The following is a 25,770-nucleotide window of genomic DNA, read 5'->3' on the forward strand; positions in this document are numbered from 1 at the left end:
AGTTCTCCTTGACAGTAGGACTAATCTGCAATAGCTGGAGGCCTCACACTGTCAATTTTTAGTAAACACTCTGAGTATGCTTGGTTACAGAATATGACCAAAATGAATCAGTTGTGGCAAACACTGGAAGATAAATATTGCATTGTCTATTAGAATTAACGGCAGGACCAATTTTCTGTATTCTGACTGGATATCATTTAGGCAGAATACAAAAAAAAAGTTTTTTCCTGCAAGATATTCCCTTATTTCCTGCTTCTGTTTACTCTTGTTAACCAAAGTCTGGATTAGTGTTGTACTATACTACCACCTGCTGGTATGTAGCCTACATGTGTGCACCCAACAAAATGAAAGGTTATACCTAAGGCTGGGCGAAAGGGAAGCAGAGGGGAAGGGTTATCAAAAGGAAACCAAAACCAGAGAATCACAGATATCATCTGTCCTCTATCTGTTCAACCAAATAATCACATCATCTCTACTAAGAATGGTAGAAAGAGTCTCAGAGTATCCTGGAATTGTGAATAAACTGAATAAACTGGTGAGCATATGAAGGTAAAACATCCGTTTCTTCTATAGAAATAAAACATGTTTTCCTGTGTAGGAAGGTACTTATTGTGAAAGACACTGGTTTTATTTATTTATAAGGCCCTCACTGATTTTTTCCTCATTTTCCTACTGTGGGCTCAAATCAAACACACGTGGAGCTATCTAAAGCTTATCTCAGTTTTATCCTGAGGGCCATTTTAATTCTTAATCTCATTTCATGTCCAGCTGTTCAGGCTGAAGTCAATTCATCGACTTTCAATTGTTTTACTGAATCCTAGGTTTTCTTATTTTACTGATTTGGCTTTTTAATATTTTTATTTTTTCTACATTTTTTACTTTGCTATGGATACACTGCAAATGAGTTAAAATAAAGGTTGAATCAATTAATTTTTTCATGACATTACAGTCGTTTTTATTTCATTGTTTCATTGTTCATACTTCTTTTTTGCAATATATGTCACCTTTTTTCCCTCTTAACAGCGACCCCAAGACTCATCAAATGTGGTGATGGCACCTTTGCTTTACTCCTATTGGCTACCACCTGGGGCTGACACAAGCATAGCCCGATGCCGTTCCTGAAGCCCTGATGGTGGTCTTTGTTTTCAACTGAAAAACTGCACCTCCACTTAGGCTAGCTTAGTTAACGTTTGTTTTGTTTTTAGCCTGGTTGCTATTACTAGCTCGCTTCTGAAACAGCTAAAAGTCATAATGACTGGACCATCCACCTGCTCCTCCTGCAGGGGGTGTCTATCCTGGCTCGGCCGTTGCTGTTGTCCATCAGGATTTCTCTGCTGCCACTGCAGCCAACGTCGTTGGCACCAAAAACTAAGAACTAAATTTGTGCGCTTCATGGACAGTTTGCAGGACATCAGGAAGCAGTGCCTCATGGTTAGTCTGCTCATATTTGCCTATTAGAAATCATACTGTGGCTCGGCTCAAATCGAGGGACTGCTCCCCCCGGTGGAATTTTGTCCACTTCCAACTCCCCAACTAACTTCCTGAAGGCCCCGAGGTCCATAGGCTTTGGTGGGGCCATCGCAGTGGTTTACAAGAGCTCAACTGTGTCCTGCTTGTCGTTGCATCTTTTCATAGATTTGAAGTGCTAACGTTTAAAATTGGTTGCGACACACCAAATCTTATAAAAGATTTCTCCAGTATGCTTTGATCTGTTTTAATTTGACAAGCTCATCACTTTAGGAGATTTTAACATTCATAGTGATGATCCCTCTAATTTACGCTTTAAAATCAGCTAACCAACATGTAATAATAGTGAAATTACTTATTACCATTATGATCACAATTTCTGCCTGCTTTCGGCAAGTCTCCTTGTGTTGAGGTGAGATCCTTAGTCACCTTAAGGATTCAAAGACTCAAAGGCTTTTTAGGTCTTTCAAATGTTTCTAAATGTCTCATGCTGCCTCTGGGTGGTTGACTGTGAGCTCTGAAACCAAAATCTTCTTGCAAATAATGATTGCTATTATATCTTCAGATGTTGCAATCCTACTAGGAATTAACCAATTGTTCACATTTTGTGAAGTTACCTTTTTGTTGCATAATGCTATTTGGAAGTAGAATGCAGCCAAGACAGAAAGAAGCAAAGTCTCTCTGATTATCTCCCTGGCATCAAAAAACAGCAGCGCTGTGGATTTCGTTTTTTGTTTTTTTTGTTTTTTTGCATCATCCACAACTAAATTTGCTCAATTAACAAAGTTGTTTTGTCTCTAATTGGATGTGCATGGAAAAAAAAAATATTTAAAAGGTCTCAATCAGTCAACTTAGTCTCAATCAAAGGCCAAATAGAAACCTCATACAGCTACAGATTGTCTTGACCTTTTCACTGTCAAAACTACCAGAATGATTATGTCTCATTTTTGTTTTTACTGGCTGAATGCTTCAAGATTGCCGCTGACTGCATTTTGTCATCATTTACATGTATAGAACCAAACATGAGAAATGGACCAAGGAAACATGAGAGTTTTCATGCCTGCTGTTATTTGAGGAGATTTTCTCTCCAATCCTTTGATTCAGTTGCCATTTTTGGCCTGTGTTGATCTTTCAATAAGCTCTTCCTCTGCTTGAAGGGGTGCTTGTATTTTTGAGGCACTTGCAGTCATTCACATTGTAAATCAGGCCACGGGACTAGTTAAACAACACTGCCATCCGCTGCTTGTGACAGGCACATACAATGTTAGTGGTCACTGACATGAGAGGAATAATAATGGAGGCTGCCTATGCTGTTCCTTTTTTACCTTTATTTATGCAAAGCTTGGCCTTTTCCTGCTAGACATGAACAATTTGACACATTCAAGTTCAGCTGGAGCCAACTGGTGCTTTCACTGTAGTGTCTCAAAGGCACCTTAGCAGTAATTGTTGAGGGAGAATTTAAACAGCAGCAACTTTTACAACTTGAACGGATACAGTGGATATCTACCTGAAGTGGATAAAAAGCTCGAACAGTGGTGCCTTCAGATAAGTTAGTCTGTAAAGATGGAATTAAATGAGATATACAATTTATTTTGCATTGACGCTTGCAGACTTTAATATTGCTTATTGTGTGCCTGAACAGCATGCTTTCTCCTCTCTACCACTCCATCTCTGAGGTCATTTATTTGTTATTCTCCCAATAAAAACAGATTGATTCAATATGGTACATAGAAAGATTTAAAAGGGCTGATTCACCTCGAATCCAATGGTATCCAGCTGTGCAGTTAGATTAAGTTTTCCCTGCTGCTGTTTTAAGATATGTGTGTCTGAGATGTCTGCTGTCACCCCAATACAACAGAGGTGAATGCCGTTTTCTTTTCTGGTGCTCAAATTACATTTAAAGTTTTCATTGTAACCTTTCTTCTACTGTGGATCGGTCACAATATTGCTTCTGGAGACATATAAAACCTGAGTGAGACTCAAACTGCATGCCGCAATACCACTGTGAAAATGACTTGTTAGATTTGGGTGTACTGACCCTTGGAGATAAATGTGTAATAGTGACTTAAGCGGTTAGTACTGGGTAGTACAACAGACTTCTATCCCTAAGAATTAAAGCAAAGTCCTAAATGTCACTTTTCTGCAGCTCGTCTGTCTGCTCTTTCATTCTGATTCAGGTGTTTCACCACTTAATTCATTAAAGTGAGGAAAACCTGAGACGTTAATCTTTAATGCAAGTGGCTGAGATTGTATTGTTAGGGGTCTGTGTGCATAGATTAAAGGATGATTATAGTGTTTTTGAGATGTTTGACAAAGTATTTAAACCTGTCACTGTGAGGCTTTCATGGTTGTAAGCATGCTGCAGCTGGACTGAGTGCAGCTTGACCACTTTTATCTGGCTTTGAAGGGCTGATCACAGCAGAAGTGAAATCCAGTTTTTGTGCCTGCTGATTTAGCACTTAACGCATCTTGACAGGTGTAAATGTAGCTTAATAGATGGAACAAAAGAAGTTATTTGTAGATAATCACCGTGTTAGATGAGTGGGCTTCAGGGAAAGATAAACACCAGCAGATACAATCAGAAAAGATGTATTGTTTTAATTAAACATAAAGTGGGGAGTGCGGGGAAAGCTTTTCCTTAAAAGCTAAAATCCAGGCAAGCTAACTCACCTGCTCAGCAGTTAACAGTGTAAACTGACGCCGGTGTAAATTTGTTGAGTAAAACTACAAACAAAACGCTGCTGGGAAAGAGTGCTCATGTTTTTCCCACAGCGAATCTCTTCTGGAGAAAGAATGAGGCTTTTCAAAGCGTTCCTTCCAGTGTGTTGCACTTCATCCAGGCTCTCTGGCTGTCAGGGTTAAGAGCCGAGCTCAAAGAAGGACACCAGAGCACTTTGATTTGGAGATGAAACTGCCATTTATTAAGGCCAAGACTCTCATTCGCTTCAGTAAAAGTCTGTTTTATCCACTGAAGTCGAGGCGCCTCCGTACCCTTTTAAAAAATGTTCAACACCACACATACTAATAAGAGCACACAATGATCCAGCCGATACTGTGATGATGGTAAAGGCGCAGTTTGCTCAATTTTAGCATCAACAATCATTCCAGTCCTGGACCACACTGAAGCATTGCTAATCACTATCAGGCTGGAAGCATCTGCTGAGCTTTTGTTGCCACATTTTACAGATATGGAGGGAAAAATCTTCTTGTTTCTCTTCAAATTCTCTTCATAAAGAAATAGTGTATAGGAGGATGTCAACACCAGCCAGCAGCAATGTTCCTCATGAGAAATGTAAAAAAAAAGAAAAAAAATGGTTGTAATAACACTAGTGTGTACCAGCAAGGCTACCAAACATCGCAACCACAGTCTCACACTACCAAATCTTATGTATAGATTTTTTTTAAAGTAAACTGATTCCAGCTTTGAGGCGACAAATATTCAGATTTGATCATTTCAATTTCAAATGTGTTTTTAAAGGAAAGGGCTGCTGTTATTTCATATTTCTCTTACTGTCAGCAAATTCCATTAACAGACAAAAACCGACCAAGTGCATCCAGTCTGTTAGTGAGACCCAAGCCCAGTAGTTTATTACAGAAACCCTGAATGTTTATATACATTTATATGAATATTTAATATTTAATTCTTAAAAATACCTCAGCAATTTCCCTAAGACAGCTGGTCACTGTAGTTTTTAACAAGCTTTACTTTAAAAGGGGTTGAAAGTGCATCTGTCTGGGACTATTTTCAGCAGCGGATTAGCACATGTTTGTGCTCCAGTGAGTATTTAAGGCAGCAGGGTGGAGTGTGTAGCTGCAGCCCTGTGATGAGCATGATGCTGGTAAACGAGTTTCATGGAAGAAAAGAGTCACATCACACCAGTTTTGTATCATGAATCCTTTAATCGTATCCTGAAACAAAATAGACTCGGTGTGCAGTGAAGAAATAGAGTAAATAAATATAATTTTTCAAAGATACACAAATTGCTTGATGCTCAGGATTTTATTTTCAGGACCTATACTTGAGGAGCAGAATACAGGCAGGCCTCAATGCCAGGCATACAATCGAAGGGTCTGACTGGATAAAAATGACAAAAGAAAAGACATTGCAGCTACAAGAAGAGAGAAAAAAACACAATCACATCTTCACAGAAAGTATACGGTCTGGTCCTGTAACACGTCACCTCGGTCTCTGGGATGGTTGTCAGTAGATTGTACTTCGTTTTAAGATGTACGGCCTCCGGGACTTGGCGGTGTGCGTCACTTGCCTCTTCAGAATGTAGGGTGATTTCCGTTTGAGCGGATTGTCACTGTTCTCCTCTAAATATTCTAGAGAGTCATGGAGTAGCTGTGAGGGGTAGACATAGCGGTGGGTGAGTGTCACACGATGAGGAGTAAATGGCAGGCAAACACATGTTTTGTTGCTGAGTGGCAGGGTAATGCCAGTGTAGCTGTGATTAAACCAGTGCTTGTGCTCTGTGCTTTCATGCATGGCAAAACAGGTGCTAATCTGCAGCCGCCGTGTTAAGATGAGAAAAAAGAAAAAGGCTGTCATGTGAGGAGCTAACTGAAAATGATGGAGAGGAGGGAGGAAGAGATGAGGCGACGTGTGTTTACTTTGAGAGAGGATGGATGGGCTTCTTTGTCAGCGCGTTTGTGAAATGCCTGAGATTTAGAGGAAGCCTGCATGCATGCGCCTGCGTTTATGCTGTTACTGCCTTCAGTAACAGTACAAATTAAGGGTACTGGTACTGTTTTTATTCTCCACTGCATTTGAACCAGAAATAAATTCCTTCTAAAATTATTATTTTCGCTCAGAGCTGTTACAATGTTGTTCTGCAGGTATTCAGTATGAGATATCAACAATAAAAATAGTAAATAATAATAGACAAATCAACCATTTAAACCACCAATGAGTACTTAGGATGCTTACAAAATATTTCATTTGCCTTAACATTTGGTGAAAAACAATACACATAAATGCACTTGACTGTGTGTGTGTGTGTGTGTGTGTGTGTGTGTGTGTGTGTGTGTGTGTGTGTGTGTGCGTGTGTGTGTGTGTGTGTGTGTGTGTGCGCGCGCACATCTCACCCTCTCCTCCCGGCTCTGCAGCACTCGGCAAATGTGCTGCAGATTGTACAGCTCTTCCAGCAGCTGAAGGCTTCCCTCGCTCAGCTCGCCGCCGTCCTCCTCCTCCTCACCGCTCCACACCTCCTGCCGCAGGCTGCCCACCATCCTGCACAGGTTGGCCAGTGACACTCTCCAGTAGGGGGCGCTCTGCTTGTTCTGTTTCATCTGCAAAAGGGCGACAAGGTGGGGGGGGGGGGTTGGTTTGAAAAGGGTTAAGATTTAGGAATTGATTGGCTTTCCAAATTCAAAACTCTGCAATAACTTAGTGTCTCATCATCATGAGATGACTTAATTTGTTTTCGTTATCATTGTGAACTGAGGTGAAAACTGAGTTGAGCCTTTGGTCATGAATGCGCCGCTTCATTAGACCCAGAGACAAATATGGTGGACACAATGACATGAACTCTTACAATACCTGCTATAATGCTAAACTAACTATAAATTCTATAATCGGTACACAGGTGTGATTTATTATCTTGCTCATATTTGGCTGCTCCTGAATATAATAGTGCATATAATAGCATTTTTCACTCCATCCCCCATATAAACAGACTGTGATGTCAGATTGGTGTTGTTGAGGAGGTCAAGCAGGCAGTCCGATGATCAAAAGGTTGGTAGTTTGATCCTGATGATGAGGACAGCACTTTGCTTGATAGCTCGCCGCCATCTGTGTGCGAATGATCTGCAAAAACACTGTAAAGTGCTTTGGATAAACGCTCTGCATAAATGCAGCCATTTATTCATTTGGATTTTTGTTTTGTATTGTGTTGAGGTTCTGAATCTCACTCTCACAGTTGCAAAATGTCACATTTTGCGTGTTAACTTTTGTCTTTAATGCTACGAAAGGACAAAGAATCAAATCAATATTCTTAAGTTTTATGAACAGACACAAAGCATCAGCCTGCCTCAATGAGCCGCCACCACAATGCATTTCAATTGATGCATGCATAAATGCTATTTTGGAGGTTTTCCACACTGTTTCTACAGTTGAAGCAGTAAAAGCTTTGGTAAGTCTCTTTAAGAGGCACTGAGGATGCTGCATATGAGACGTCCACTTAATATCATGAGCATATAAAGACAGCAGCTCAGATAGATCTTAAACAGTCTCAGACACCAGACACCCAGAGTGATATTTCAGTCACATCTAACCTCGTCTAGCTGCAGCCTGCTGTGTTATAATCTAGTTTGTGTGCTTTAAGATGGTGGAGGGCCCCGGGGCCCCCTGTGCGTGGGCTGGCAAAGACCACTGGGTGTCACTGAGGATGATGGAGAGATTCAGCGGACGAGGGGATATTGTTGTTTCTAACTATTGTAAATGGTCACAAGCCCCCCAAGACTCACTTTGCTCACATCGTTTATAAGCAGCAGAGGAATACAGCGTCCTCTGATGCTTAAAGACAGGAGCCACATCAAATACAGGTTCCCTTTGTTTGCCAGGAGGGACACATGTAATAAAAGCAGTGGAGACATCACAAGAACACCACACCAGAGACCAAACATAGGCAGCTACTGACATTTAGAAATAATCCATGCATCGAAGATTTAACTGGTTTTCATTTAGTTTTTAATTATCTAAGTGACCAGCTGTAGTTTTGAGCTGAAAGGTCACACGAGGAATTGTTTCTCAGATAGCCTCATCAGGATATTCTCCTCCAATGCAAGCAAATCAATAACTTCCAGTGATGGGATGAGGAGTTAATTCCAGGGGCCAATATCCTAACAATCCCAGTGGGACCCTTGTTTTTAACAAAGCAGCCAACTGGTGGCTTTAGCTGCTGCAGCCAAATCAAAAATCAGAGTCATGCTGTTTCTTTGACATTGTTTATCTGACATTTTAGAAAATTCCTTCAGCGTCTTTACAAAGAGCAATTTAAAATTACTGGAAAACTCAATCTAGATTCCAATACTCAGCCAGACAAACAGATGAACCCTGGCTGTGGTATAATGCAATCATGTTCAATGGAGAAATAAGAGCCAGAGAGGAAATCTTCCTCCTGCATCTAATCAGATAAAAAGATGAGTACACATGCAGGTCAATCAATGTAGCTGTCGCCAAAAGAAGGAGAGAGAGCCACAAGTATCTGCAACAATACTGCACTTTCAGTCAATCTCAGGCATCCAGCAAGTTCATATTGCAATCATCACCCCTGAACAACCTCCGAGCAATGAATCACATGGCGGATTTGTCACTGTCACGTCTGCGTACCAGCTCCGTATGAGCGCTGTGGTTATTTATCAGACAGACGGAGAGAGGTGGAAGATGTGCCGATATGATGCTGTCATGTCCATCTGAATTCTATTAGGCTCAGCCGATCCATCTCCCCATGCCTCCAGTTCCACTTTCACCACTCAGCTTTGCCCGACCTCAAGCTCACACCACCAGATCAATGTGTTAAAAATCATAGCCTGATAAACTTAGATTTATTTGGCTCTTTATGTCTGAACTGCTAGTTAGTTAGACCCCAAGCCACACTCACTCATAATGAATTATTTACCTCCAAATCAGCATGAACACAAGAAAAAGGTGAAGCTGTGAGTGGAGCATGAATCCAGATTTCATGAAAGAACACCTGGGCAGCCTGTGTGTTGGACCAGCTAACTGACCGGGTGGGATGCAGCTTTTCGGATGTCACAGGTGTTAAGAAGGACCACGTACCTTAGAAGTGAAGAGACTGCTGAGTAGCTCCTCTTCAAGCGCTCGCTGATCCTGGTTGACGTCTGTCAGGTAGAGGAGAAACAGGGATGTAACCTTTAAGCAAATCTAATCAAGAGTTAATTGACCGTTGCGCAGGAAATGTCAATTAGATATGAAAGTACAAAATGCTCTTTATCAATTTGTCTAATGTATCAGCTGGCATTTAGTCTGTTTCCTCTTCTTTGTGAGCTTAAGAAGACTTTGAAGCATTTGCATCTCAAGCAGCATGAAGCACCAGAACTCAGCCCACGCTCTTATTTGTTGGTACATCTTAAAGCATTCAACAGGTGACACACTACTGCTGTACAAAACTCAAGCTAAGCTTTGTCAATCCAACATGTTCTTGTTTTTTTTACAATGAACAAACATGAACAAACTTTTCCATCTTACTTTACATGTTCACTTTTCATTGACTTTGTAGTCTAACTAATTCCCCATGGATTAACATGCAGCTGAGTGTTGCCTGTGTTCAATTCAAAATAAATGAGTGAAAATCAGTTTTAAAAATGTGGTTTACACTGCGTGGTTTATTCAGAAGCTCTGTTTTTTATATAAACATGTTTTCAAGTGGGTTCAAAGACATTTAAAGTAGGCATCATTACATTGGATCAACAAGGAAAAGGCGTTTATATGTGACTCAATGAATAACAACTTAGAAAATGAGAAGAATAAAAGTCTTTGAATGAAGAAGTAATTATATGTTGCTTTTAGAAATTAAGCAAGTTTTCAAAGTTACAGATTTTAGTTGTGGGACCAGAAAAATTTAAAAAGAGTACATTTTTTCAGCAGCCAGGATATTTCTGTATTTCATACAGAAATCCAAATGCCTGCAGCAAAATGATGCACCTGTTGCTTATGTGAGAGGCAAACAGCTAGACTTGTTCTGTGAAAGAAGCCAATGATAAAGCATGAAATCACACGACGCATCAGTGCAGAACCTGTTCAAAGAGCCTCACCTGTGCAAAGTCCACCACATGTGAAACAGAGGAGAAGCATACACACCAGCTGTGCCTGCATCTTGATGAGAAAACAAACGCAAAAAAGGATTCCACACTGAAGAATGCACCTGAGAAGGGATCTAGTCCATAAGGTTAAGGTTAAGGGTCAGACTCAGCTAAAGAGGTTCAAGAGGGAATTTATATTGATGATGATGCTTCCTCTTCTTCTTCTTCTTTTTCTTCTTCTCTTCTTCCAGCTCCAAACACGCTTCCCCTTCTTTGCAGTTTTCTGGTTGGTTGTGAAGTGCCGTGGGCTCCATTCCCTCACTTTATAAGAGCCAATGTGATGTCAGAGAATCGGTCTCTCCTCATCTCCACCCCCACCTTCCCACCTACTAACATAGACCCCTTCCTCCATCCATCCTCCCCTCTCTCTCTTCATTTTTCCTCTTCCCTCCTGTCACTGTGTCATTGTTTCATCAGACGTCACTTTGGCATCACAAGGCGGAAGGGCTTTGCGTCAAGGTTTGAGAGATTCGGTTATTTCAGCTCATGAATGCACACAGTCAGAGGTTTGTTTTGCACTTCCAGACACGGGGCTGCTGGGGTGAGGTGGGAGGATTCACAACAAAGACTCACTCTTTGTGTCACTATTTGGGGAAGCTGAGCTTCACCACCTCCATATTTCTTTTTCTTTGCAAATGATGTCTTTTGTCAGATCAACAGGTGATTCTCTTGACTTACAAACCAAATGAGTCCCAGTAAGACATGAATCATCCTGATAAGTGGCCAGTCATTAATATCTGCAAATAGTCTTCTATCTGGATTAAACCGTCTCAGTAAATTAGAGATAATGCACTGTCTATGCTTCACTGAAATGCTTGACTTTCTATTAAAATTGTCCTCGACATCAATTCTGTCCATTATTAATACTCTTAAGGCCAATTTAAAAGAAATCATACTGCATGGGCTTCATCAGCAGATGGAGTTTCCTCAAACTGTAGATGTTTACATTTCTTTCCATGTCAGCTTAAGGTGAAGATCAAAATCACGAAATACTGAGTATACATAATTCAAATAAAGAGATCTGCTCTGTGCACCACAGGTGAGGACAAGAAAAACAGAAAGAGGAAACGTGAACAGATCCTCAACAAAACACAAATGGACAAAAGAAAAATGGTTGTCACTTCAGTTGAACTCTGGATCATTTGCTTGTGCAAGTTAAAATTAAGCTACAGAGTCCCACAAAGATCACTTTTAGATCATCTCCTCTTGCTGCTATCTTAATTTTTTTTGTTTTAATTTGATTTTTGATTCAATTAATCTGACATATTTCTGACTCACAGAAATGTTATTCATTTAAATATTAGCAGCAATATCCATTTTTAAATTACTCAGTCATTTCCTCACTATAAAATTGCTGCATTCTGGCTTTGTGCAACCAAGCATAATAACCTAATTGGCCACTGCATTTCAACATTTAATTGCTCTAATTACAAACACCGCTAATTGCTGTTCATAACTAAAAACAAACAGAATCAGGCATGATAACCTTGGGCACAGTGAATTGTGATGATATAAAAAAAAAGAGGAGTGGATCATTTTTATGACAAACATTGTATCTACAATGTGGCTCACTGTCACATAAAATCCACTTTGATTTCAAACCACAAAGTGTGGTCGTGTCAACACATTGTAAATCAGCCTTAGTTTCACTTATATTCACACTAATTGGTCCCCACAGAGAGTGATATGCTTTTAATGCAGAGTAGACATCTCAGTTGGAGCAGCCTCACAACATGTGTGTTCAGCAAATGATAGTTCAAGCATGAAAAACTGTCAGAGTGGAGTTAAAGCAGGCTGCATTCCTCTAATGTCTGAATTTCATCTGTGTCATTTGAGACCAGCAGGGAGAGCCACTTACCAAACCCCAAGAGGTTCAGTTTTCCTCTGCATGTCCTGTTCTGCAGCTCCCTAAGACTGTAATCAGGTTTTCATTTGACTTTACAAACATATCTCAGGGTGCAATGCAACATGAGTAGCCTCAAAAGCAAAAGCAGTGTGCAGAACTGTCTGTGTTTAATGCATAATGACCAATATTCTCCATATCTACAAGATATTTCTATCATATTTGTGCAGACAATACTGAAAGGAACATCTTTAACTTTCACATGAAAGGCTGTTTCTTATGACCAAAGTGTGCTTTACTTTCCTGATGGCATTTCTGCACTCTTGTTATCATAATCTCATATTCTCAAATGCTCTTTCCACGTAATAGTGAGTTTAATCTGACCTTATTTAAACCTACTTTACGATATTTCCTTTTAGTTTTGACATTTGTTAACTGAACACTTTGACTTTTTGGTGGAATTGCCCAAAACAAGCGTCAATTTTCTCTTTATTTCCCCTCTGTAGTTTCTCAGGTTGCTCCTGCAGGTGCAAGGGGGCAGAGTTTCACCGATAAATCTCTGTACAGTCTGTCCGCCCCATCCGAAAAGCGGAGGGAGGTGTTTCCAGGAGTTGCAGCCGGGACACCCCTCAACTTCTCTCCAACACTCCTACAATGTGTCCGACGTCCTGCCATGCTGGGACTGTAACGCGTTTCGGATCGCCGGTCCATTTCCTTGTGCCTCCGTGCCATGGCTCCGTTTGGAAAAAACTTCCTGAAAGCTCGACTGAAAAACAGGTAATTTGATGAGTGAAGTTTCTTGATGAGAAACATGTTGCGTGTTTCTTTTTTTCGCGCCCTGGAGCGAAAATTACGCACAGCGCGGAGCGCATCGGATTTAAGAGTGAACTGCACAAGGAGCAACGTTTGCTGAATTATTAACGCAATACTACATCCTTATTGAGCAGTAATACTAGCACTAAATATACATCAACATGTGATACTTTGGGACATAAAAATAGATAGTAAGACAAACGCACCATTAAAAGCACAGACAAACCTCCTATGAATATTAGATTATAGGACACCTCCATTATTGTTTTAAACCAGCATCAACATTAACAATAATTAGGGAATATTACTGATGAAGAGGTAAATCTGCCAGTATTTCAGACCGTATTGCATTTTATTTTATGTTTTTTCGTCTGTATAGTTAGATTTTTTTGCCACATAATTTGTCTCTCTCTTGTAAGAAGGATTGTCTTGCATGGATGTGCGAGCTATTGTTCCCATTTATGGAAAGTTTGTGTAAAATACGCCCTTTTATTACAGCGGTGCTGATTCCTGTTGGAGTACACTGCACTGTGCATTGACTTACAAGAAATTTCACCTTCTCCTGCTCTGTAATTACTGCAAAGGTGTTATTTTTAATACACATTTCATCTGGGACACCAGAGGCCTCCTGACTTCAGGTCGAGAGAGTTCCTGTCATCAACACTGGTATAATTTGCTTCAGCAGTTTCCTTGAGAGGCTAGCTTGGCCTTTTGATGTGCCCCATGCTGCAGCTGAGATCCAGCCTCAGCTTTGAAAAGACGGGAAAATCAGACTTACTGAGCCACAAGCTGTCCTGCATTATTGACACAGAAATTCTATTTGGATAGTTGACTGCAGACTTTTGTTGTGCACAGTTGGTAAACAGGGCTCTCATTTGGAGTATCTAGGTCATGATCCAATCCCTCGCAGGGTGCAGACGGGATTCATGTTGCCAAGACCAGGATCAGGAAGGTTTTAAATGTGGGTAAAGAGTTATTTTCATTAGCTTTATTCATTAAGACTCTCATTTAGCACCAACCTAAGCAGAAAGGGTTTGGATTAAGTTCAGAAATAAAAGAGGCTTTTATAAGAAATTACTGTAAAACTCTTTGACAGTGGCACCAGCAGCAAAATGGATGTATTTTCACATCACACAGTGAGCTGAGATGAATTATCTTTGGTAAGTTCAAACAGTCTGACTGAGGCTGTCTCCAGTGGATCTCATTTTTTCATGTTATGCAGTAATTACCATTGCAGCACCTATAATTACTTCAAGTGTTTAGATCTGTAGATATGTCTAACGCTTGATTTCAGATGCTCGCTTTTACTCGCGCTGACACATTGAGTTGGATGTTTGCTGAAGAGTGACGAGTTGCTGTCAGAGGAAACATCAAAAGTTTCACAAACCTTTAGGATAAAACTTAAATGTGATTAAATGTGATGATAATTATGGCTGCCAAATCAAAAGCTCACAGTGCGTCATCAGCGAGTCCTGTGGGTCAAATCAGTGTCCTACGATGAAAAAGCACATGCAGGGTTTGAAATAGCTGGCAACCAACAGCAAATAGTGACCACTATCACTTGTGCACAGGACCAATTAGCTGCTGAAAGAGTTCAGTTAACACAAATTAGCAAGCCACAGCAAACAATGAAATCATTCAGTTGTGTCGAAAGAGAATAACTCGTTTATTTTCACTGAGCTAAAGCTCATTTGGTGATTCACAGACCTGCCAGGGGGAGAAAATAAGAAGGGTGGGTGGTTTCACAGAGGAAGTGAGGAGAGGGGAAGGGGTGTATTTTGTCTCTGCTCACAGATGCCTATCAGAGCGGGAGTCATCCCAGAGATCAACATATCCAGATAGAAAAGTAATGTTATTTCCTCACCGTTTCCCTCATCCTCTTTCAGATAAGAGCGAGAGGAAACGTCTCCTGTCCAGCAAGTGTCTGCTCTGCTGCAGTCTCTCTGTGCCTTCAGTTTCTTTTATCGTAAAAAATAGGCACATATATATTACAAAACAGGTTTCTATGTTTTTGTTCGGTGAAGGTCATTTCTGTGTTTTAACTTCAGCTGAATGGTGTAATGGCCTTCTGTGGTTTCATACAGTCCATGCCAGGGCAGATGAGACCTTTTCCAATCATAATGAGTAAACTCAGAGCAGCATGGTGGTCACTCTGAAAACAGAGCTGCTTTAATTGGATGAAAATACTGATGAAACATTTTCCTCTGCTGAGTTTTGTGGCTTGATGTTATTAACATTTACTCTACGAGGAACAATGCGAAGGTCGTGTCTCTGTAATGTGATGTGTTATGTCCCACAGCAGATGCTCAGATTCCCTTCAACAGAGTAATCCACACTTTGGTCAAGACTAAAATATGTCAACTACTGGATGGATGCCATAAGAATCTTTGGTGATCCCCTGACTTTTCCTCTTGTAGCACCACCATGAGGCTGACATTTGTGATTTAAACAAAATGTGGTTGTTGTGAAATTTCATACATATGTTCCTCTCAGGATTTAACAACTTTGGTAATCCCTTAACTTTCTCATGAGGTCTACAACACTCCCTCAAGGCTCAATTGTTCTTTGTATCTATCGCTAATTAGCAAATGTTAGCACGCTAAGATCCTAAACTCAGATGGTGAACATAATAAACATTATACCTGCCGAACATCAGCATGTTAGCATCGTCATTGTGAGGATGTTAGCATGCAGATGTTAGCACTGATCTCAACGGCCCGCTGAGCCTCACAGAGCGAGCAGCGTGGCTACAGAATCTTACTTTGTTAAATTTCTTTCATTTTTTCATTCATTGTTCATTGCTTTGAGCAGCACAAACATTTTCCAATCAAATTTCATGGTGCTTGGGTGGCGAACAGAAATTTCAAAGATGGATCGAGCATCTTTAAAATGTGGGAAATCAAACCAAGGTTAGCTGCGTGGCTACCACTATAAGTAAATAAGAAAATATATCTTATGCGTTGCAAACCACCCTTCAATGGAGTTTGCATTAGGAATGATTTACATTTACGATTTACATTAGGTTTTAACTTATAATCCTTTGGTTTCAGTACAGTTTGCTTTTCAGTTGTAAGAGCAAACCTGTAATTTCATCACCACCACACTGATGTAAAATTTCATTCCATAGTGAGAAAATCTGAACCTGTTGACATCAGCGGCTACAGGATCTATTTGCTGATACATTATCGCATCCTTGTTTCTATTGTAAATATCTGCATAGCCTTATCATATCACTATTGATCTGATAAAACACACCGAGACACCAGGGAGCTATAACTCTGTCAATGGTTATGACTTGTTCAACCACAAGCATGCAGTCCTCTGTGGTAACTTGTAGCCTGCAAATTTATGACACAGAGTGGAGTTGTTAATGTCGACAAGGTTGTCATTATGAGTGTTACAATGGAAGAGAGCCATGCCACCATGGTGGTGCTGTAACGTAATGGACCCACGCAGAAACTTGTGCTGAAAATCCATATAATTTACATGTGGTTTCATCCCACATGTCTGAGTCCCACTGGGTATCTCAGCTTTTAAGTTCAAACTGTGGTCAAGCAAGTCTGCTCAGGTTTCTTGGGTTCACTCAAGTGTGACATGTTGTCCTGTGTTATTCACCGTGCAGCATCCACCCTGACTACAGCAATAGCTTTATATTCAAATATTTCTATTAATCATCACATATTCCGATTCTTAATCAGAGGGTTTGAGTTTATCGCAGTATCAGCACCGGCTTTGTCAAAGCTGTGACCTATGAGGGCACCCTCATTTGTTGTGTCTGGAACCGCAGTTTAATCCCAAGCTATGAATATCAAATGGCACTCAAAGTGACAGCCCTTATGAACATATTATCTGCCATGCAATCAGCCTGATGATGCGTGCCGTATTTGTGTTTGTCCTGGCAGGGAGCTGACTTGAGGTTTGGGGTTTTGGTACTCCCAGAGAGCCCGCCGATCTCATCAAAGTGTTTGCCCTTACTGTTTGTAAGGTTACAGTGATCAGTTTTTGTAATCAACTTGTTTTTCAACCTCCAGCTCAAAGTGAAAAATATTCCAGTTTCTCTTTTGAAATCCAGCTCATAACAATTAATTAATTTGTCTTGGTGGTGAATATGTGAGTCATGGTTTCTTTAAGGAGGTGTTGAGGTTCAGAGGAAAGTGTGCTGCAGGTGGTTTCTTTGATTGGTACGTCTCAGGCTATCACAGTCTTCCTCCTCCTATGAGTACAACTAGGCCTAAACTAAAAAGATAGCAGTGACAGTACAGGTGATAGTGCATGTCTATGTTTTTGTGCACTTCATTGTAAATCATGTGTGCTGCTTATCAAGCTGAACTATTGTCATTGGTTTAGTAGTGAAACCAAAACCTTTAAGCCTTTGAACCAAGTAAGCAGAAACCATTTTATGAAGCTAAATCTATAATAGCATTCAGGTAGTTAGCAAAGCAGCACTTCTAATTTTAAACTCGCCTTTAGCTACGTATATTAGTAAGATATAAACTGCTGACTATCCAATATCATGAAAGTCATGGTCACGAATAAATAAAATATTGAACTTTTAATGTTTACAGTAATTTTTGCTACTCAGTGTAAGCTGTTTAGCTAACTTGCCCTTCCTATTGAAGATTAATTCAATGATTGACATTATATCTCTGAAATGTTTACATATTTCAACATGGACATTAGCTTCATTTTCAAAACTGATAGACTTTAAAGGTTTTAATCCAGGCAGCTGAAATATGGATAATGCTGCCACGCAGTCCTAGATTTGTCTGCACTTTCTTCACATAAGGGTAGAGTTGAAAACAGACCATAGTGACCGGTATGGAATCCATTTTTCCCCTTCCTCTCTCTGTCCATTGAACTGTGCTGGCAGGATGTTGTCAGAGTGTTGGTGATTGTGGCCCAGGACAAATACAGGTGTTTCCCTGCCTGGCTGTACCCTTTTCCTGCACAGCTGAGGGCTTGGGTCACGCTTTCTGAAATACCCAATTGTCTGGAGAGCGTGTTTATTCACCTGTACATTCAGATATGACAATAGACACATGTTTGCCACATGCTTCGGCCAGTGTTAGTGTTTGTAGGAAATATCTGTGCCTCACAGCATATTTAAGTTTTATCTTGTGACCTCTTGGGGGTTTAGATTTAGATAGGTTTAGATCCCCAGGTTGGAAATCACTGCAGAAGGACAACACAATTGATGAGATCATGAGTAGAATTATTTTTGAATTTCAGACACTGTCTCAACAAATAATTATGAGCTGTACAAACACATTGTGTTGCAGAGCTGTTGCATTTGATTGCATTATACTGTACAGGTGTGGCCTTTACTGCGTCCACCCACTGTTTTCTCTCATGACAGTAATTGTTTTTACAGGGTTTCTTTGAGTAGGTGGTAGTGGGAAAGTCTCAGGTCAGAGTCGTCATGGCCGTTGTCTTTGATTGCCAGAGGCCTGCTGGATGTGTTTGGCCTGCGCATAGCTCAGGTATTTGCTTTGCCCCTCTCTTCTCCAAGGGTCTCCATAACCATTAACCAGCCTCTTGCATTGTTGCCTACGTATCACATTCCTGAGACCTTATTCACCACCAATTTACACAATGCTCCAGTTGTGTGTTTTCATGCTGTGTGGGAACCAAAACACAGCGGTATCGGGCTGTAAAATCAGCAAGATAATGCAGCATTTAAGTTTCCTGTTTGTAGAACTCTTAATACATCTCACTTGCTTGTGTTGGCATGCAGGCGGGTGGTATCTGTAACATCTTCAGAGGATGCGTATTTTCGTCCATCCTCCCTTGTGAGGATCAGTATTTAATGTGGGCTGCAGCCAACCAAGGTTCCCTCTTCAGATAAAGAGGCAGCAGCTACATGATGCAAGGTTCAGATCTGACACCACGACATACTGAGGCGATGAACAACATACCTGTAGTATTTGATTTTAATCACAAAGTTTGTTTTATTTTTGTAAATGCACTGTAAATAAGGCTATGCACTCATCTGTGAATGCAGCTCCCTCTTTATTTTAAATTGAAATGCAAACTTTAAAATGATTTTTCCTGCAGGCATTTCTTCAAACGTATCGTTTAAACGTTATTTTGGTCTTTTGGTTTCTGTCCACTCGTGTCAGATAATGATAACAAGTCTCATGCTGTGAGCAGCTAAACTGTTTGCAGTAGTTTGGAATCTAAATTCAGCTTTGTGGACTGTAGATAAAACATGACAGTAACCAGCATTACAAGCCCTTGATTCTGATTTACTGCTGTCAGCAGATCAGTGAAGTATTGCTTGTTTGGTTGCAAAACCACAGACATTCAAACATTCCTTCAACCCCAAAGTCAGTCTGCAGTTCAGTGTTCAAGGAGAAGCTGCAGTTCTTGTCTCTTGGTGATATTAAATGGATAATATTTCTCAGGTTTCTATCAGACAGACCTGTCTGTAATTACAATAGTATTATATGTCACTTATTTTTTTGCATTCAGTGGAGGCTTTAACTTCAAATATGAGTTATTCACTGAGACGGAAACTTGGCTACAGTACATCAGATTTAATTAATCAAATCAATTGTAGAATATCCAAACATTTTATCTTTCATATAAATGATTGCATGATACATCATTCTTTATCTTGAAATCAGATTGAAACGTCTGGCAATGTTATCTACTTATTTGATTACTAGTTCATGTTGTGTATGTCTGCGTTGTCAGTGCCTATCATTTAATGACTGGATATTAGGTCCGGGATATTACCGGTGGTCCATTTAGCACATAAAAAATGGATATCATCAACCCATCAGAGGTCAATTTTTGAGCAAGTTTTACAGTCCTGACAAAAAGGTAATGAGGGCCTTGGGGTTAAATAGCTCAGAACCAAACCATTAGGTGATCATCTCTGATGAGTAAGACGATGAGTAACAGTCTAATAGAATCAAGCCAGGGAGCACAAAATGAGTGAATGCAGTTTTCTGCTCACTGACCTAATGGAAAACCATCAAAGTAGGGTCTATTTTAAAAATACACTTCTTAGAACATCATGAATGAGAGAATGTGAGCTTGCAGATCTGCAACTGCTGATTTAAAGAGGATAGTGACACATTTCAAGAAAACTTTTTGCAAACATGGTTTATTAAAATGGTATGGTTAACATTGTTTTTTTGTTTTTGTTTTTTTAATTGGTTGGTGTGCTAACTTTGCTAATTAGCACAAAACACAAAATACAGCTCATGCTGATGGGAATGTTGACCTGACGATGGCGGGACATTCTGAAGTTTCATGCACTTTCTGGCAGAAAGTCTTGAGGAAGCAGGCCAGAATGAGCTTTCTGGCAGAAAGCCCTGAAGCAAGCAGGCCAGGAAGCACTTTCTGGTAGAAGTCTTTCTGCCAGAAAGCCTTCCAAACATATTAACACTGTGAAAGGGCCTAAAACCATGATCTCTTTTGTTGCCAAAACGTAACCAAACTGCTACAGAAAAATGAAAATATTTTTTTAAATGATTTGGAAAGCCAGAGGAACACTAAAGTTGGAACAATTCAAAGGGGTACATCACTAAATTTGCGTGGCACTTCATTGAAAAACACAAATCTCAAGCTCATGGTGGTACTGGAAGTAAAACCAGGGCATTACGGAAGTCAATAGGCTTTATCATGCAGGGACCACATATAGTACAGTATGTCCAGTGGTTGTTAGATATGTCAGTCTGGATCACAGTGGTGGACCAACTGACCGACTGACCAACATTGCCATTCATGGAGCCACATCAATAGTACGACTAAAAATGGCCCACAAGATCATGTGGATATGTTTTTGCATTGTTCTAACCTTTAACAAACAAGCACAATTACAGACTGATGCTGTGCGGCCAAACATTGTTAAAACCAACAGAATATTTTTTGAAATTCTTATTGAGATTCAAAAGTTTCTAAAGATACAAAAATAAGAGTCTGAATTTAGGTAAAATGTGCATAAAATGATGTACAAAACAACAATCTTAAAGCAACTTCAGGTGAAGCCTGTATGTTAAGAGAATAAGACTTCCATGTGTTTCATTCTAAGGCCATAGCTACTATATAAGCTTTGTTTTTCTATTTCTTTCCTAGGACAAAAGATGTCGAGCCTGTGGTGGGAAAGGAGATTCAGGTTACTGTCTGCAACGAGGAGAAAGCTGTCTGTGGTGTAACAAAGCACACAACATGTGCAGATATGATTCAGGCCTTACTGGATGACCACAAGTCAATCCCAGAGAGCAAGCGGCTCCTGCATGGGGATCCCAAAGACTTCTGTCTCATTGAACGCTGGAAGGGTTTTGAGAGAGCCTTGCCTCCTCTCACCAGAATCCTGAGACTCTGGTATGCTTGGGGTGACCAGAGACCCTTCATCCAGTTCATTCTGGTCAAAACCAGCGATTTTGTGCCTCAGCCCACCAAGAAGGGTGGAAAGTCCAAGGGGGCCAAGCCAAAGCGAGGGGAGCACAGTCGCACTCAGTACACCCAGTCACTGCCGGTGGAGAGGCAAAAGCGTATGGTGAAGAAAGCTTTCCGGAAGCTGGAAAAGCTTCACAAGGAGAGCAAGAGCTCTCCAGGTGCCGATGAGATAGACCGGATGGTGCAGCTTATTCTCAACCAGGACCACACCATCCGAGAGCAGATCCAGCGCATGAGGGATCTGGACTTGGAGATCAAGCGGTTTGATCTGCAACAGCAGGAGGAATCTGAGTCTGAGCATCCACCTGGTCAGGCTTCTGGCTTAAGTTTGGAGGTGTGCAGCGATGAGCAGCTGCAGGAGTACCTGTACACGAGTGATGGAGTCAAACAGCTTGAGCTGCAGGTTCAGAGGCACCAAGAGCTCATCCTCCAGCTGTCCCAGGATATTGACGCTGAGCTGAGGAGGGCCAACTTCTCTATGAGCCAGTATGAGAACAGTGAACAGGAAGGAGCCGCTGCCGCCTCCGCAGTCCCTGTGGAGACAGACATATTGTTCTACGCTGCTGAACTGGAGAGGTTGCAGGACGAACTGAAGCACAGCCTCTTCACTGGTGTGTCAATTCACAACCAAGCTGCAGAAATAGACAAGCAGCTAAAGTGCTATGACGCTAAGCTGGTCTCCAAGGACGAGGAGTGCTGGCAGCTTGCTGCCCACCTGAGCTCATTGCAAATTGGTGACGTAGAAGAAGAGGCGCAGTCCAGTCCTGTCCCCTTGAAAAGTGACACTCAGTGCAGCGTCTCACAGACAGTGAAACTCAAACACAGCCTGTCCCCTCTAGACGCTACAGACACAGACTCAGACACTGGGATTAGCTCCACACACAGCCAGGACTCGCTGTCACCATGTCTCGACTTCCCTCCCCCACTTGACACAGATGTTTGAACAACCCAGCTGACCCTGCAATTTAATGTTCTGTACACACCAGCCTCACTTTGCGCCTGTCATGTGTTGTCCTCGCGTTTGAGTCACCGAGCTAAGCATCGTTTTCTCTGAAGGATAAATCCCTGGGGATCTTTTATGAACCGTTAAAGTCTTTAACTGGCGCTGAAACAATTAGTTGAGCATCAGAAAATAATCAGAAATTATTTAGATGATAATTTGAGTGACTTTGCATTTTAGGCAAAAAAATGTGAGGATGTTAGGATGGACTATGATAAATTAGATCGGGCAGAGAGATGCTTAGGTCTGGGACTCAAAGATAATACATGCACAAAACTGGAGCAACATATACACCAGCTACAGCGCATCACTGTTTTTCGCGCTGGGTTTTCGGACTTTTCAGTGTACATTTTTGCCCCTTTAAGAAGCTATGAATATTCCCTCTTTCTATGGTGTGCCAGGCTTAGTGTTTTTTCGTGTAATTTCTTAATAATGGTGAATGTATGCTTCTTTCCCATCTTAAAGTTCTCAAGCTATTTATTAAGCTGCACTTCTTTGTACACACTTGTAAGTCTATTAACAGTGTTTTATATTAAAACAAATAGCTAACTGTTTCGGATGTAGAATTTAAGAATTGTTTAAAATGTAATATTCCTCTTGACTACACTGTAAATACACTGCTCTAACTGCTGTAAATGATTGTTGTGACACTGGCACAATTTGTAAAGCCAGCTTTGTTAAAGAAAGAAAGAAAGAAAGAAAGAAAGAAAGAAAGAAAGAAAGAAAGAAAGAAAGAAAGAAAGAAAGAAAGAAAGTTATATTTATTTATCATCTAATTGTACTTTACTTTGATCAAATGCATAATTTTCAAGGCCAAAATAACACAAATATCTGGGCTATATCTGTGTAAAAGCTACGACTAAGTAAAGTGTACATTTCAGTTTCCATAATAAACACTAATACTGTTAATACCACAGAGTAATGACTCATTGTTGAGTTTGTTGGTGCCGAGCATTGAGCATTTCAGTTGTTAAATACAGCTTAGCTGCAGTGCTGCTGTTCTAGAGGGTGTCAATGCTAAAACCACAAGAAAAAAAGGTGCCAAAAACACAGAATTGACTTCCATAGATTCTTCAAAGCTCTGAGTCACCGGAGAGAAATGACACAGGCAGCACAGAGGCCCCCCTTCCAGTCACTGCAGCATATAATCAGACAAGATGGTCGCCAGGCAAGCACAAACAACAGCGAGCACTCTCCTCTCGTCAAGGTACTGCTGACAGACTAACACTTTGTACTCGGGGCAGAGCGGGGCAGGCTGCTGGAAAAGCAGAGGGTATCTATTTCACACACTAATTGCTTAACCCCCACCCCCTCCTCCTTCACTGCTTCAAGCCACTAAGTAACTCCACCAAGCATGAAAGGCCAGAGATCTTACAATGTGCTCGCACCGGCGCCTCGCGCTTGTTGATGGAACAGAGGTTTATTACGGCACTTATCCCTTGTTCTGTTTCACCGATGGGAACGCACCTAGCTGGAATTTATATTCTAATGGAAATCAGACTTTTAAGGAGAGGAATGTTGAGACTGTTGTTCAAACGTCCAGATGGATGCAGAGGGCTCTTGAATTTTAAACAGCCTTTAGCAAAGTTTGAGCTTAATTATTTCACCAGTATTTAAAGGCTGATGCTATCGGTCTTTTCAGAGCTTTAAACCCATAATGTTTATGTAAACCCAGTTAAATGAGGTTTTTTAATATTGGCTTTGTCTAAGAGTGCCTTAACATTCTTCTTCTTGCATTCACTGCATGTACAGCTGGACACTCGGCCTTTGAGCTCTCTCTGCATGCGGAGAACAATATTCTTAAATAGGACCGCTACCTTTTTAATAGAGTATTAGTGATTCAGAGTTTTATTCTTGACAGGTTGGGGAGGGTGGAGCACAGGGAGGCCTTAAAAACCAGAGAGAAACTCAGCTCACCTCATTATTTTATTGGCAGACATGTCGAGGCACCTGCTGTTCTCAAATGACAGTAAATAATGAAGTGAACTGATTTTGGCTGTGGTTTTTCCATAGGATCTCCCTGTGCTTTTTCTCAGATTAGACGCTGGTGAGACAGCTGAGGCACCAAAAGAAGCTGAACAAAGCACAGGGTGTATATTTACAGTCCTTGGCAGATTGTAAAGGCCTCAGAAACAGTCCTGAGACAGGAAGAAAATTCTCCACCATTCTGTGTCACAGAGCATTTGGAATATTCTGGGCCTTTAATATAAAAACTTCATAGATAGTATTTGCAAAACCAGTAAAAATCATTGCTTTTCTCTGCTCTAATAGCAAAAACAGGAGAAACCGGTGCTTCCTTCCTGCAGTGTGACTTCACTTCCACGTCTCAGGTAATGTTTACCTTTTCTCTCTGCTGCAGATCAGCAATTCAAAGACTTGCCAGCTCGCGAGTGTGTTTGCCGACAACAATAATTACACAGACCAAAATGACAATTAGGGTGACTGCAAACCTGTCTCTGTTCAGCCCTCCCAGTTACAGTGACCGGCCAGCTTGAGTAAACCATAATTTGTTATCAGCTGTGGTTCCAGCGCTGAGGAGGAAGAGCTGAAGTTTTAAACAGGATATGCTTTTACCCAGAGAAATAATTTAATATGCCGCAAACTGAACACAGCATACGGAGCACATACTGCTTGTCTCAAAGTGATTTATGAATCTTGTTATTTTCTCAACCTTTGCTGTACCCGTATCTTTGTGCACAGACCTTTGTGGGAAGCAGTCAGATAAGAGTCAGGAAGACGTGACGTGAAGGCCGCTGTATGGAATAATGTGCTTGATCTGGTTGAGCTGCTTTCACCATCAGCGAGGGACAAGAGCTAATTGGAAATGAACAGATTTCAACAGCCTTTAGTTACCACCATCTCGCACCATTTGGGGGATTTTTTTAATCCGCTTATGAGCATTGAAAATATTTTGCCTGACCTTATGGATGACTTAAGACATAAGTCTTAGGACACATCCATCCATCCATTATCTATACTGTCTATCCCTTTCAGGGTTGCGGGGGGCTGGAGCCTATCCCAGCTACAATGGGCGAGAGGCGGGGTACACCCTGAACCGGTCGCCAGCCGATTGCAGGGCAACATACAAGGACAAACAAACATTCACACTCACACTCACACCTACGGACAATTTAGAGTCACCAATTAACCTAATGAACATGTTTTTGGTCTGTGGGAGGAAGCCGGAGTACCCGGAGAGAACCCGCGCATGCACCGGAAGAACATGCAAACTTCACACAGAAAGGCTCCATCTGACCCGGGGATCAAACTGGCAACCTTCTTGCTGTGAGGCACGCGCACTACCTGCTGCACCACTGTGCAGCCCGTCTTAGGACACATAATTAACAATAATTGGAGCTACTAGTCTCTGTCAAGTTATGTCTCTATTGCTGGATATTTACTATTAAAAGTC

At 41.0% G+C, this 25,770-nt stretch overlaps 2 protein-coding genes across 2 annotated transcripts; one reads left to right on the forward strand and one right to left on the reverse strand.

Annotated features, from left to right (window-relative positions):
* Positions 1–5,351: 5,351 nt before the first annotated feature.
* On the reverse strand, positions 5,352–10,528 carry nts (neurotensin). The gene is made up of 4 exons (XM_070972789.1): positions 10,246–10,528; positions 9,251–9,312; positions 6,556–6,759; positions 5,352–5,812 (listed from the first exon to the last, which is right to left on the reverse strand). Exons 1-4 carry the CDS (start codon positions 10,304–10,306, stop codon positions 5,669–5,671), a joined length of 471 nt encoding a protein of 156 aa, XP_070828890.1. The 5' UTR covers positions 10,307–10,528; the 3' UTR covers positions 5,352–5,668.
* Positions 10,529–12,781: 2,253 nt separating this feature from the next.
* Positions 12,782–23,037, forward strand: rassf9 (Ras association domain family member 9). Its single transcript, XM_070972564.1, has 2 exons — positions 12,782–12,913; positions 21,035–23,037. Exons 1-2 carry the CDS (start codon positions 12,867–12,869, stop codon positions 22,299–22,301), a joined length of 1,314 nt encoding a protein of 437 aa, XP_070828665.1. The 5' UTR covers positions 12,782–12,866; the 3' UTR covers positions 22,302–23,037.
* Positions 23,038–25,770: the final 2,733 nt, after the last annotated feature.

Source organism: Chaetodon trifascialis, chromosome 10 (assembly GCF_039877785.1).
Source record: "Chaetodon trifascialis isolate fChaTrf1 chromosome 10, fChaTrf1.hap1, whole genome shotgun sequence".
NCBI lineage: Eukaryota > Metazoa > Chordata > Actinopteri > Chaetodontiformes > Chaetodontidae > Chaetodon > Chaetodon trifascialis.

Excerpts from the sequence above, each read along its gene's own strand:
- nts (XM_070972789.1), bottom strand. The coding sequence starts at position 10,306 with ATGCAGGCACAGCTGGTGTGTATGCTTCTCCTCTGTTTCACATGTGGT. Across the intron at positions 6,760-9,250 it reads GCAGTCTCTTCACTTCTAAG|ATGAAACAGAACAAGCAGAG; the intron begins GTACGTGGTCCT and ends GCCCTTTTGCAG. Across the intron at positions 5,813-6,555 it reads TGCAGAGCCGGGAGGAGAGG|CTACTCCATGACTCTCTAGA; the intron begins GTGAGATGTGCG and ends TACCCCTCACAG.
- rassf9 (XM_070972564.1), top strand. The coding sequence starts at position 12,867 with ATGGCTCCGTTTGGAAAAAACTTCCTGAAAGCTCGACTGAAAAACAG. Across the intron at positions 12,914-21,034 it reads AAAGCTCGACTGAAAAACAG|GACAAAAGATGTCGAGCCTG; the intron begins GTAATTTGATGA and ends TTTCTTTCCTAG.